Here is a 13,279-nt window from a genome sequence, read left to right as displayed (position 1 = left end):
CTCATCACTTTTATCTCATAGATGCAGATTTGTGTAAAGGAAGATCTCTCTGTCTTACCATTTGAAAATATTGCCCCCTGTGGGAAGGACAGCTCGTGACTGTGCTCAGCTTTACAGGAATACATGGCTTTGGCTTGTCTGAAAGATCAAAATACAAGTTTGTTACAAACAAGAAAAGGGAGAAGAAGATAGATTTAAAAATCTGAAAAAAGCAGAGTAGTCTGATGAATACTGAGCTGGGAACCAGGAAATCCTGACAAAGTTCTAGAGAAAACCCAGGAATATATCTAAATTAACTCCAGCCCTGCATATGATTTTCTCTAATGCCTTGGGCAAGTCCTTCATCTTCTTTGTATGTTATTTATCCCAGCTCTAAGCAGAGATATAGGAATTTACAGGCAACATTTTCCCCTAAAGAAGTGAAGCGAGGATAAATTTGTCCAGGATATCATGTGTTAAGTAAAAGTATTGCAGTTTGTGATGCAACTGAAAATTATCGGTGGCACTTTTTCCCCAGCCAGAATGTTAACTCAATTACTCAATATACCATCTGTGGTAGAGTTTAAACTTTTCAGTATGTTATTTTATTTGTGCTATACAACTCCCCCTGACTTTCTTCCCAGGAAATGAAATTAGCGAACGCAAACTGTTACACTGAAGGTGGACAAAATTTGCATACTAATGACCTCTCTGCTCTACCCTGTGTGCCAGTACTGCTCTGCAGATTGATGTAGAAGGGTGGTTCAGTCATTCCTGTGCCTGCTCCACACACATTCTTGGAGCTCCATGTACCCCTGTAGGAATTAGGAAGGAATGGAATGGGTGGCAGTATGATGTGGTGGAATTCTATAAGTCATCTGTCCAGAGTATGAAAATATCATCAACATGCATCGCTTATACCATTGGTTTCATGGTGCATTTGTTCAGAAATTCTTCTTCAAGTGGTCCATCAAGAGGCTGGCACATTGGGGAGACATTCTAGTACCCAGGATTGTTCCCATGGATTGGACAAAGTGTTGTTGAATGTAAAAATAATGTAAGTCAGGACAAAATGGATTCATTTGGCAACGTGTCATGTCAGATATCTGTCTTCAAAACATGTGAGGCAGGAAGCTATGATGTTATTGTGAGGGATGGTAGTGAGGCTTGTGTACTGAGGGAAATTGCTAATGTTGTGGTGTCTGTGGAGGAAGTTGATTGTGTCTAGTGTTTCCTCTAATTTTTTTTGACTGTGTGCAAAATAGATTTTGTTATGTGCACTAAGGCACTACCATAGACACATATACTGCTGGCTGTGGGTGCCCTGCTAATAAGCTGGGTGGCACCTCAATTTCTCCTGGGTGGCTGGCCCAAGCACTCAGCTTACAGGGAACAGTAGTGTGTCTTGGGGGAAGCTGGCCCTTTGTCTGGTGAATGGTTTGAGGACAGCTTCTATGAGTCTTAATATTACTTCATGGTACTATTACTCTCAGGAACACTCCCACACTAGCGTCAACTTCCTAGACACCACAATCAACTTCTGTAATCAATCCTTATAGACAACCATATGCCTATTCATTGATCATCACACCAACGTCTGTAAACTCAAATACCACAGAATATGTTGCAAGGAGGAAGTCTGGGATATACACCTTCACACATGTAAAACAGCCTTCACCAAACAAGGACTCTTCACCAGACAAGTAAATGGCACCATGAAATGGGTCACCAAAATACTCTATGAGAACCTGCTTCAATAGAGAACTACGCTCCTCTAGGGTCATCCACTCCCCTTGTATTGTTAGCATCAAACTACAACCCTTACTCCATGAGGACCCTATCCTGAAAGAAATCTTTCCTAAACGAGCTCATCTGATCATCGAATAACCTCACTCACCTCTCCAAAGTTGCCAACAGAAACAAGCTCTCCTTAGAGGATGTCACAGCCCTTAAAAACAGCACCAGAGCTTTTCAGAACAACAGATTCAAAACCCACAGACATATTTCCACTGCTATAATAATTAACACCCTTCACTTACCATTTAACCAGTTAAATAAGTAATGAGATTTTATATCCCTGGGTGAAACCAGACAATCAGTACGCTCTCAAATCCACTCACAAGGGAAAAGGATAAAAGACAAACTAATACCTGTGGGTGGATAACACTTTTGACAAAGCGATCATCCTGTATCTGACCTATCAACAGCCATGATCAGCAAAAATGTGTACAACTCTCTCAAAAAACAAGCCTAAGAGCATAAATTCATAACTCTGCTAGATAATTAAAAACATGGACAGAACGGAGACTCTGGATTTACGGCTTACTTACAACAATCTGCAGTCCTGTGGCACTTCAGGGACTAACACATGTATTAAGTCATGAGCTTCTGTGCCTGCTACGCCTGTCCTTTTTGTCCTATGACTACAGAGACAGTAATAGGCCACTCTACCCTGAATGACTCTTAGAACAGGGGTGAGCAAACTTCTTACATGGGGCCCCACTTTACCTCCATACATATAGCAGCTGTTCCCCTCCCTAACATAATCCAAACTGATGGAAATTTCAGTTAGGTTCATATGAAAACAAAAAACAAACAAACAAACAAAAACCCCTTTCCACATGGGTAAGAAAATAAGTCTGTAGCATTTAAAAACTTTATTAATTGGTATATAAATGTGAATACACAGACACAAAAATAGTAACATATTTTGACATTTTTAATGAGATGGATGAGCCTGAAACCCAGCAGCTGATACTGCTGTGACCACCTTACAAAATTTCATCCCCCACTTTGCATAGCGCACTCCTGCCTTTAGAATATTTGCTAATTACTTATGCCAAACAATCCATTCCAATTTGCATTTAGCTGTGATGCTCAGAGTACCCTCTGTAGACTTGAAGAAGAGGCCTGTGTGGCTCACATGCTTGTCTCTCGCATCAACGAACTTGATTCAATAAAAGATATTGCCTCACTCACTTTATCTCTTTAGTGAACTCCAGTCAACACAGGCCTAGAGTTTCAAAAGGCTTGTATTTCAGGTTTTGGGTGGCCTCTCAGACACCTTTGAAAAGCCTGAGCATAGCTCCTTTGGTATGGTGGTGGAGGTCAGGAGGACAGCACACCACTTCAGGTATCTTTGCCTCTCACTTCTAGCAAAAAAGAGAAACCCTGAACACGTTCCCTCCCACAAATAGATCATTCCTATCTGTTGATGCCATTATACGGTGTTCTAGTAGCACTTAGCCAAGTCGGCATTGATTGGCATTTCCACTCTGATAGGCAAAGACATACAGAGAGATTGTGCAAAGATAAAGAGATGTACCAAGACAGAGAGAATTGTTAGCTCCTCAGGGCAGGGGCTAAGACATTTCATTACCCTCTCATACATCCGGAGAATCGATGCAAACAGATTAGATATTTTATCTAAAGTCACACAGGAAGTCCAGGATCAGTCCCAGTCTGGTGTCCTACTAGCCCACAAGCCCTTCTCTTTAATTTCACACAATAAAGAGCTCTATAGACATTTACAATAAGTATGCTGACATGTTGATTGTTCTCCCACAAAATATCTATTTCCTCTATCCCTTAACCATAAAACTATACACAATGCACGAGACACAAAGCCAAGAGATAATATTAGGTATCCTACGATGAACTTAATAAACCACAGAGATGATGACAAACACATGATTAATACACAGTGCTCTTGGCATGCAGTAAGGTCGTAAAACAAAGTCAGGCTGTGTTCTAAATCAAGTTTGAGAGCTCAAATGCAACAGTGATAAGGGGAAGCAAAGAACACAGAAGAAATGGTAGTGTTTGACTGCGTGTGGAAAACTAAGTTATAGAACTTTCCTGGAGCTAGGATATGTTGATTTTTATTAGTACCATTAAAAAGAGATGAGTGGAATAAACACAATTCTGTCATTCTCTGTAGCTTTCTTAAGTTTAGTGAAATATACCAATTTCAGCTGAATGGAGGATGTTGATTTCCAAAAATGAAATAAATCTGAGGAAAAACAGGATCTTGGTTTTTCATTCTCCAACTAAGAAAAAAATTGTAGAGACCGGAGGGTTAAGCCATTGCATCTACAAAAGGAATGAATGAATTGCAGTGATTAATCGGCTGCACAGCCCTACACATGCACTCAAGTTTGCCTGAATTAACACTTTCTTGAAGCGATCTTTTCATTACCGTAATTTGTTGTTACTGATCTTGACATATAGAAAAAATTATACCCCACTAATGTCATGAATAAATACAACAGTGTGCGTGTAGTAGGCATAATCTAAGAATATACTCCCATGATTTTTGGACTAATTTTCAGGTTCCTAATTATTCCCCGAATTTCCACCTGCCTATGTGATTGTTACAAGACCATGTTCCTGTGATGGTACTGTCCAGCCGCAAGTGTTATCAAGTTTTCACGGCTCCAGGCAACCTTATTGTGTGCAGCTGCACAGAGTGACATTTTCTCTCGCAGTGCTAATGCTTTCTTTCAACCAATGCTGCGAGTAGAAGAGGGTGTGAAAAGAGAACTCTCTCCTCTTGTGAGGCTCTTACAATGACTAACATTATTTTGAAGAAGAGAGTTACTCATGCTGTTCAGGGCATAGAAGAGTTAGATAATGGCACTAACGTCTCCTATGAACTCACTCTTTTTCCTTAACTTTAGTTGAATGAGCTACCTAGTGGGGAACACATTTACCTTTCCCTATAAATGAAGTTGGTCAGTTCTCCTGTGCCACAGCAGGTGCTCCCAGTTAGCCAGTGAGGAGAGAAATGCAGCATCTGGAGATATCAAGGCTGAGGGAGACAGACAGTGAGAGGGAATCCCAGGGAGTCACAGCACACTGGTTCTGTAAGGAAGACAGGTGGTTGCTGCCAAAGACAGTGGACTGGAGTGGTACTGGAGGGAAGCAGAAGGTGGTTCCTTGCTGAAGTCAGGAAAGCAGCAGACGTGGCTCTCTGGCTGGTATCTCCAAGCCAAAGAAGAAGGGCCAGAGACCTAGGTCATGTCTACATCACCTGGAAGATTGACCAGCTCAGGGTTGTTTTTCGAGGGTTCAATTTTGCGCACCTGGTGGAGACGCATGAAACTGACCTATCAGAGGTCCGCAGTTGACCCTTGTACTCCTCGCTATCATGAGGGGTAAGAGAGGTCAACAGGAGAAACTCTCCCATCAACCTTCCTGAGGATAATCAGGTAAGCTGATTGCAGATAAGTCGTTTCTAGCTACGCAACTGCCATAGCTAGAATTGTCTATCTGCAATTGACTTAACTGCCTGGTATAGACCAAGCCATAGAAAGGGTTGATGTCAGGAGTAGCAGCAGAGTGAGTTGTCTCTTGGCTATATGTTGGAGATCCACAGCCAAAGGTGGACAGGACTGAAGGAAGGAGAGCAATGGAGGAAGTTAACTTTTGATGTCTCCAAGGCCAGAGGAGACATGAGAAGGCCAGGGGAGTAAGGGATGAGCCCTTGGCAAGGATGTTCCACAAGAAAGGTTGTGGGGGTTCCCAATGGGAAGAGTGGGCAGCTATCCTTGTACAAGCACAGGAGAGTTCAGGCATAATCAAAGGCATCCATAATGACTGATTGTGCTCTGTGAGAAACTGAAGAGGATTAGTGGGTGACCTGAGGAGTGAAACTGAAACAAATGTGCCTGTCATGCCATGGCCTGCCACAGGAGGGTGCCCTAGGCAGAGACTGCCCTATGACACTCCCCATTTTTAGGCCTAGTTTTACTTTTCCTGACTCCACACTGAGGAGTTTATGATTGTTGCATTCAAAACATTTGGGTGATCATTTAAATCTCAGCAGATCACCACAATATTACTGAATATTGCATAGAGCCAGTAACACACCAGGCTCATTATCAAAAACAAGGCCCCCACAGAATGGGTCACACTAACTGAAAATGGCACCAGACCCTATCAGAACACAATATGTGGTGAACCTCAGCCCATGCACCTAACTCCCCAATAACAACTATGTGAGAGAACCAGATAATCACAATGCTCTCAAATGAGTTCACAAGAAAAATAATATAAGACCCTTTGGGTAAACAGAGCAATCACTCTACATTTGACTTCTCAGTCCTCATTTCCCAAGGAAACCTGCACAACAGTTTAAAAAGGTAAGCCTGGGAATTTACGTTCATAACTTTGGACGACACTAAAAAACACAGACTCAATGGCCACACTGAATTCATGGCTTATTGCAATAATCTGACAACTCTGGCCACATACCCAAGCTGCCTCTCCCAGCTTTCTTTTACTTACTTATACTAAACAATTTGTTCTACATTGTAGTTTGCTGTGACACATTGAATAACCTTCCTGGACTGGAAGACAAGCATTGTGTGACCTGAAAGTTTCTCTTTCACCAAGAGAAGTTGGTTTAATAAAAGATATTGCCTCATCCACCTTGTCTCTTGAGGAACTTTATAGGCAGCATAAAGTTTAGATTCCTGCTCTAAAGAATGTAGTTTACATAGACAATGTACACAAGAAAGAATGGAGTTGGATGCAACTGTAAGTGCCAGAGATTTTGCTTGAATACTTTTCAAGTTTTATGCTTTGTATATGATGGTCAGACAACACATTAGGTAACCTTCTCTGCATGGAGTTATAGTCCTTGAAGTACATTCAAAGATGGAACTTGAAGGAGAACAGAGCATGGAGGCACCCTGCATTCCAAGTATACAAGGATATGTGCAATGAAGTATAGGAGCAAAAGGAGCAGGATGAGTGGATGGATGTATTTCATTACATAGGAAGAAAGAGAAGCAAAAGGGAACGTAGGCTCTCCACCCTCCTCTAGATAGCTTACTACCAGCCCACACTGATTCAAATCCTGAGCCTGTTCTCCTGGGACCTTGCTGCCAACACAAATGAAATCAAGATCACCACACCCCCTTGTTCATTCTTTGGGGTGTTCCTTCTCATGTAATTCTGTTAGGCCCTATGCTATGGTGTTAACTCCAGTCAATGTTCCTCATTTAGCTGAGCCCCCAAGAGCTGTGTCCCCCTAAAGGAAAGCCAGAGACGAGTAAACTTCACATTTCTCAAACTGCAAGCTCTTTGGGGCAGGGACTATTTCCTCTCTATATATTTTATATAACATTTATTACAATGGGACCTCAGTCTGCGTGGGAGCTGAAGGACAGGACAGCAACATCTGCAAAAGGAAATAATAACCATGCTACTTGTGTATATATCAACTATACATCAGTGAGAGGTGACTAGATGCAGTGAGTAGCAAGGGGATGGACAATGGTTGGGTAGCTGGGTGCTCTGGCAGATTGAGAGCCTGTCCTGAGAGCATTGAGGGGTCCTGTGGCACCTTATAGACTAACAGATATGTATGAGCATAAGCTCTCTTTGCCCATGAAAGCTTATGCTCATACATTTCTGTTAGTCTATAAGGTGCCACAGGACCCCCTCATTGCTTTTGGAGATCCAGACTAACACGGCTACCCCTCTGATACTATCTTTAGAGCTTATATGAAAAAGTAGTGAGAGGATGTGGATGCAAAAAATGGAGTTGGGATTGGAATGAGGGAAAGAGTTATCAAAAGAGCTGAGAATGGGCATAAATTCTGGCCTAACGTTTTCTTCATACCAAGATGCGCTAATTTAGAACATTCATTTTGGTCCTTTCTGAATAAAGAGATCTAAAAAAAAACTTATGCCACGTGGATAGGCTGAACAGATGACAAGTGTGAAAAATCAGGATGCTTTCTTTTTCCAGGATGCTTTCTTTTACACACACACACACACACACAACTATACACCCCGTTCTGGAAAAACAAAGTGTCCTGATTTTTCACACTTGCAGAGCAGGCTGCGCTCCACAGGCTTCCCATGCTCCAGTCCCCTGAGGTATGTCATCCCTACATTGGGGCTGGTTATATATATATAAAAGACAAAGTCCCTAATTTTGACAATCCCAACAATATTGGGACAGCTGGTCACCCTAACTGCAGAAGACACTCATTCATGTACAACTGAAAACAGCACCCAGGTTTAAGATAAAGGGAGAAAGCAACAGAGGGGTGTTTAAGGCAGGAGTACTCTACAGCTAAGTAAGCTAAGAAGAAGTGAAAAGGATGTTTCTATGGTAGGTGTGAAGTATGTCTGGATCAGAAGAGTTATAATAAAAGAGACAATCTCCAAATACCTGTCAGAAAATGAATGTCTATTAGACTTGTGCTCCTGAGTCACTTTGGTGCTTTTGAAAATACCACCTTTAGTATAACTAACAATGTTTTGTTTCAGGCAGTAGCATCTACAAATCGCAATGTAGCTATGAAAAGGCTGGATTCTGGATTGGGAAAAAGCACTTGAAAATCTGGAAGCCAGGGACATTGGTGATTCCAGGGATTAATAATGGAATGGAGGCTTTCCTCTAGGCTGTTTGCTCTAGCTTGGCAATATCATAAGCTGTTACTGTCTTACAGTTTGTTGCTAGCCTATGTGAAGTGAGTTGCCAGGAATTGTCCAACTGCTTCCTTCTGGGCTCGATGGCCATAGCGACTGAACTCCTCAACCAGCCCCAATGTAGGGATGACATAGCTCAGGGGACTGGAGCATGGGAAGCCTGTGGAGTGCTGCAGCCTGCTCTGCAGCATATAGGTTTTATTCTCTTGGGCAACCAAAACCTAGTGCCACACACACAAAGAGACACTATATTTTTCATGTCCAAAATGGCATCTATTTTTTTTTAAACTTTGCAGCAATGGTGAGGAAATGGAAAGAATCCTTATTTTAGGTCCTGTTCTTGGAAACTGACCAGTGTGAGAAAACTTCTCAGGAGCCCCACTGACTTGCCTGGGAATTGAGGACTTTCTGGAAAGAGCAGCTTGCAGAACCAAAGCCTCATGGGCCATGTCTACACTAGCCCCCTTTTTCGAAGGGGGCATGGAAACGACACAGACGGGGGGATATCAATGAGGTGCTGCCAGGCATCGGCAGCACTTCATTAGCGTGTTGGTGGCTGCGCAAATTTCAAAGCTGCTAATTTCGAAGTGCTGGCAGGCAGTCTAGACGTGGGCACTTCAAAATACGCACCCAACTTTGAAATTCCCTTACTCTGAAAATGAATTGGGAGTAACGGAATTTTGAAGTTGGTCACGTATTGCAAAGTGTCCGTGGCAAGACTGCCTTCCAGCACTTTGCAGTTAACAGCTTCGAAATTTGTGTGGCTGCCATTATGCTAAAGAGGCACTGCATATGCATGGTAGCACTTCATTGATATGCCCTGGTCTGTGTCATTTCCACGCCCCCTTTGAAGAAGGGGGCTAGTGTAGATATGGCCATGGTGTGAAGCATTTGGCCAAGTTTTAGCCAGCAGACACAACTGAATTACACACTGTATTGCCACTTAATTTATAACAGAATGTAACAGAATGTACATTGCCACTTTAACACTACAACATTACATGAAGAAGCTAATGGCACAGATTCTGGTTCTAACTTACAGAAGGACATCTGATCTCAAAGCTCAGATACCAAGCAAGAGTCTCCAAAAACATTTTGGACAGAGGAATGGATGAAGGCAGCAGTAACGCTGTAAAGTTAGAGTTTACCATACTTTTACTGCTGGACTTTCCTGCACAAGTGTGTGTGAGTTTGCTCCCTCCCTCTTCTCTTTAATATTAATCATACATGTGTATTTTTATGAATGCATATACCCTGTCAAGTAGGCTTTTATGGAATGATCAAGAAAATTAACTTGTGGAATGAGACAAGTCATATTTACCATGATGTCAGTGGAGTAAAGAGACAGAGAAATGATTTAAAGGCTCAGTTTGGCCTTCATGTGCATACAGGCTGCTTAAGCAAGAACTGGCACTGACTGCTCCCTTGTTGCAGAGCTTAGTCTGAACTCAACTGCACTGCCTTTTATCTCATACACCCCACTATCAACTTATGCCTCGATTACAACGTGCAAGAGATACATTTCCTGGACACTACAGTACTAATCAAGGATGGCCTAATCAGTACCACACTGTGCCGAAAACCTACTGATCGCTATACTTATCTACACCCTTCTAGTTTCCATCCTGCACATGTGACTAGATCCATTGTTTACAGTCAAGCTCTTAGGTACAATTGCATTTGCTCTGATCCAACTGACAGAGACCAAAAACTACAAGAACTTTACCAAATATTCATTAACCTGAATTACCCACCAGGAGAAATAAAAAAACAAATCGACAGGGCCAGACGAATACCCAGAGACCACCTACTCCAAGATCGGCCCAAAAAAGCCAAGAACAGAACACCACTGGTCATCACCTACAGCCCCCAACTCAGACCACTGCAACGAATTATTAAAGACCTACAACCTATCCTTAATCAGGATGCTACACTCCAGAAGGCCCTAGGTGACATGCCTGTTCTCTCCTACAGACAACCTCCCACACTCATGAGGATCCTCACTAACAGCCACAGTCTATACCCTAGGAACACCAGTCCTGGAACCCTTCCCTGCAACAAAGCCTGCTGCCAGCTTTGTCCGCATATCTTCTCTGGAAATACCATCACTGGACCAAACCAGGTTACTCACAGATTCACGGGCACTTTCTCATGCTCCTCTACTAACATCATATATGCCATCATGAGCCAACAATGCCCAGATGCTTTGTATATTGGACAGACTTCTAACTCCCTTAGACAAAGGGTCAATGGGCACAAAACAGACATCAAAACACTCCAGATCCACAAACCAGTTAGTCAACATTTTAATGGAATGGGGCATTTTGTCAATGACCTAAAGGTATGGGTGTTACTGAAGAATTATCGCACCGTTCTGGAAAGGGAGGCAGCCGAACTGGCTTTTATATTCAAATTCGGCACATTAACACATGGTTTAGATCGTGATGGGAACTTTCTGAGTCACTATAGGGGCTCGTCTGCATACTTGGCTCAATCTAATTCTTGACCTTCCCCCCACCCCTCCACTCTCTGATTTGCTCACCTTGATTATCTTTTTCTGATTTGTCCTCCTTGCTTACTGTTTTTAGTTCTCTGTGCCTTAAAATATTGAGTCTGTTCTGGTCTGGCTATGGTCTGAAGAAGTGGGTCTGTCCCACGAAAGCTCACCTAATAAACTATTTTGCTAGTCTTTGAAGTGCTACTTGACTGCTTTTTGTTTTCCCTCAGTGTGTTTGCTGACCTCTCATTCGCCTTGTTATTGTCACTATTCCGCTTTCTTATGAAGGCTGCACAGAGTAGCAATTGAGCCTGTCAAGCCTTTTCCACCTTTGCCCTCTATCATCTCCTCTCCATCCCCATTAAGAAGCAGAACAGCTACTTTGTTCTTTGTCAGACTCCTGCTTCGTATGTGGTTTATACAGAAGTACATCAGAATGGGAGCTGAGCAGGAGGGAAGAAGTGGAGCAACACACAATGGGGAGGAGGGGGAGCAGAGCACGTTGGAGGTAGAGTACCACAGAATAGCAGACCAGGGCTCTACCAAGGTTCCCTCAGCCTGTGTGCTGTACAAAACAAGCATCTGTGCCTCACTCGACTCAGCCATGCTGCTGCCTCCTCCTCCCTCCCTCATGTAACATCATAAGGTCCTGGCATCTAAAACCGATCAGCTTTCTCTTGAATTGGACCCTGCCGGCTGCTGGGTGGCAGCCAACCGTCAGACCTGGACTCTAAGTTACAAAGCATTCGGTGCCTGCCTGCTTCCCAGGTTCACAACAAAAAGGTGGCTGTGATCCCAGTCTCATAAATCAGAAGGCCAGAAGGGACCACTGCAATCATTTAGTCTGTCCTCCTGTATAATACCGCTCATAACAATGTCCTGAGTTAATTCACGCTTGAACTAGAGCATTTGGGGATGGATCACTTGACGATCACTTCTTCTGTTTATTCCTCCGGGGGGGGGGGTGGCACCTGGCTTGGGTGCTGTCAAAACACAGCATACTGGGCTAAATGGACCTTTGGTCTGTCACAGTGTGGCTGTTCTTATGTAATCTGATACTGATTTTAAAATTGCCAATGACAGAGAACCTATGACGACCTTTGATAAATTATTCCAACGGTTAGTTACCCTCATTGTTAAAAATTTGCACCTTATTTCCAGTCTGAATTCACCTAGCTTCAACGTTCAGCCACTGCATCGTGATTTACCTTTGTCTGAAAGACTGAAGAGTCCATTATCAAATTTTTGTTTCTCACGTTCCTCATTTTGTAACTTACAAACTGTCATCAAGTCACCCTTTAACCTTCACTTTACACTGAATGGACTGAGCTCCTGGAGGCACAGTGCTCATACCAGTCACCCTCTAAGGCAGGGGCAGCTACTAACCCCAGGTATTTTTAGTAAAATTCAGGGACAGGTCTCTGGCTTCTGTGAATTTTTGTTGACTGTCCACAACCCGTCCATGACGTACTAAAAATAACCATGACAAAATCTCAGCACTGAGCCACCATTTGACCATGCCTGAGTGCTCTCCTGAGCTGTGTCTACACGTGCACGCTACTTCGAAGTAGCGGCACCAACTTCGAAATAGCGCCCGTCGCGTCTACACGCGTCGGGCGCTATTTCGAAGTTAACTTCGACGTTAGGCGGCGAGACGTCGAAGTCGCTAACCTCATGAGGAGATAGGAATAGCGCCCTACTTCGACGTTCAACGTCGAAGTAGGGACCGTGTAGACGATCCGCGTCCCGCAACGTCGAAATTGCTGGGTCCTCCATGGCGGCCATCAGCTGGGGGGTTGAGAGATGCTCTCTCTCCAGCCCCTGCGGGGCTCTATGGTCACCGTGGGCAGCAGCCCTTAGCCCAGGGCTTCTGGCTGCTTCTGCGGCAGCTGGGGATCCATGCTGCAGGCACAGGGTCTGCAACCAGTTGTCAGCTCTGTGTATCTTGTGTTGTTTAGTGCAACTGTGTCTGGGAGGGGCCCTTTAAGGGAGCGGCTGGCTGTTGAGTCCGCCCTGTGACCCTGTCTGCAGCTGTGCCTGGCATCCCTATTTCGATGTGTGCTACTTTGACGTGTAGACGTTCCCTCGCTGCGCCTATTTCGATGTTGGGCTGAGCAACGTCGAAGTTGAACATCGACGTTGCCGGCCCTGGAGGACGTGTAGACGTTATTCATCGAAATAGACTATTTCGATGTCGCAACATCGAAATAAGCTATTTTGATGTTGGCTGCACGTGTAGACGTAGCCCTGGTGATAGATATGCAACTGTTTATTTGCCTTTAATCTAGGCTTTTGTTATGAAATGTATGAAAGTCCACAGTGAAATGCAATAAAAAGAAAAATAGAGCAGGATGG

At 43.5% G+C, this 13,279-nt stretch overlaps 1 protein-coding gene across 2 annotated transcripts in view; it reads right to left on the bottom strand.

The window, feature by feature from the left end:
* The window catches only part of ARHGAP42 (Rho GTPase activating protein 42), a 296,232-nt gene that overhangs the window by 9,748 nt on the left and 273,205 nt on the right, over window positions 1-13,279 (bottom strand). For both annotated transcript variants that reach the window (XM_074984495.1, XM_074984504.1), the window contains one exon: window positions 59-138. In XM_074984495.1, coding sequence (XP_074840596.1) covers window positions 59-138 — 80 coding nt within the window. The remainder of the gene's footprint in view (window positions 1-58; window positions 139-13,279) is intronic.

Source organism: Carettochelys insculpta, chromosome 1 (assembly GCF_033958435.1).
Source record: "Carettochelys insculpta isolate YL-2023 chromosome 1, ASM3395843v1, whole genome shotgun sequence".
Classification (NCBI taxonomy): Eukaryota; Metazoa; Chordata; order Testudines; family Carettochelyidae; genus Carettochelys; species Carettochelys insculpta.
Note: the sequence above shows the minus strand (reverse complement) of the source record. Positions and strands in the feature narration are given on the sequence as shown.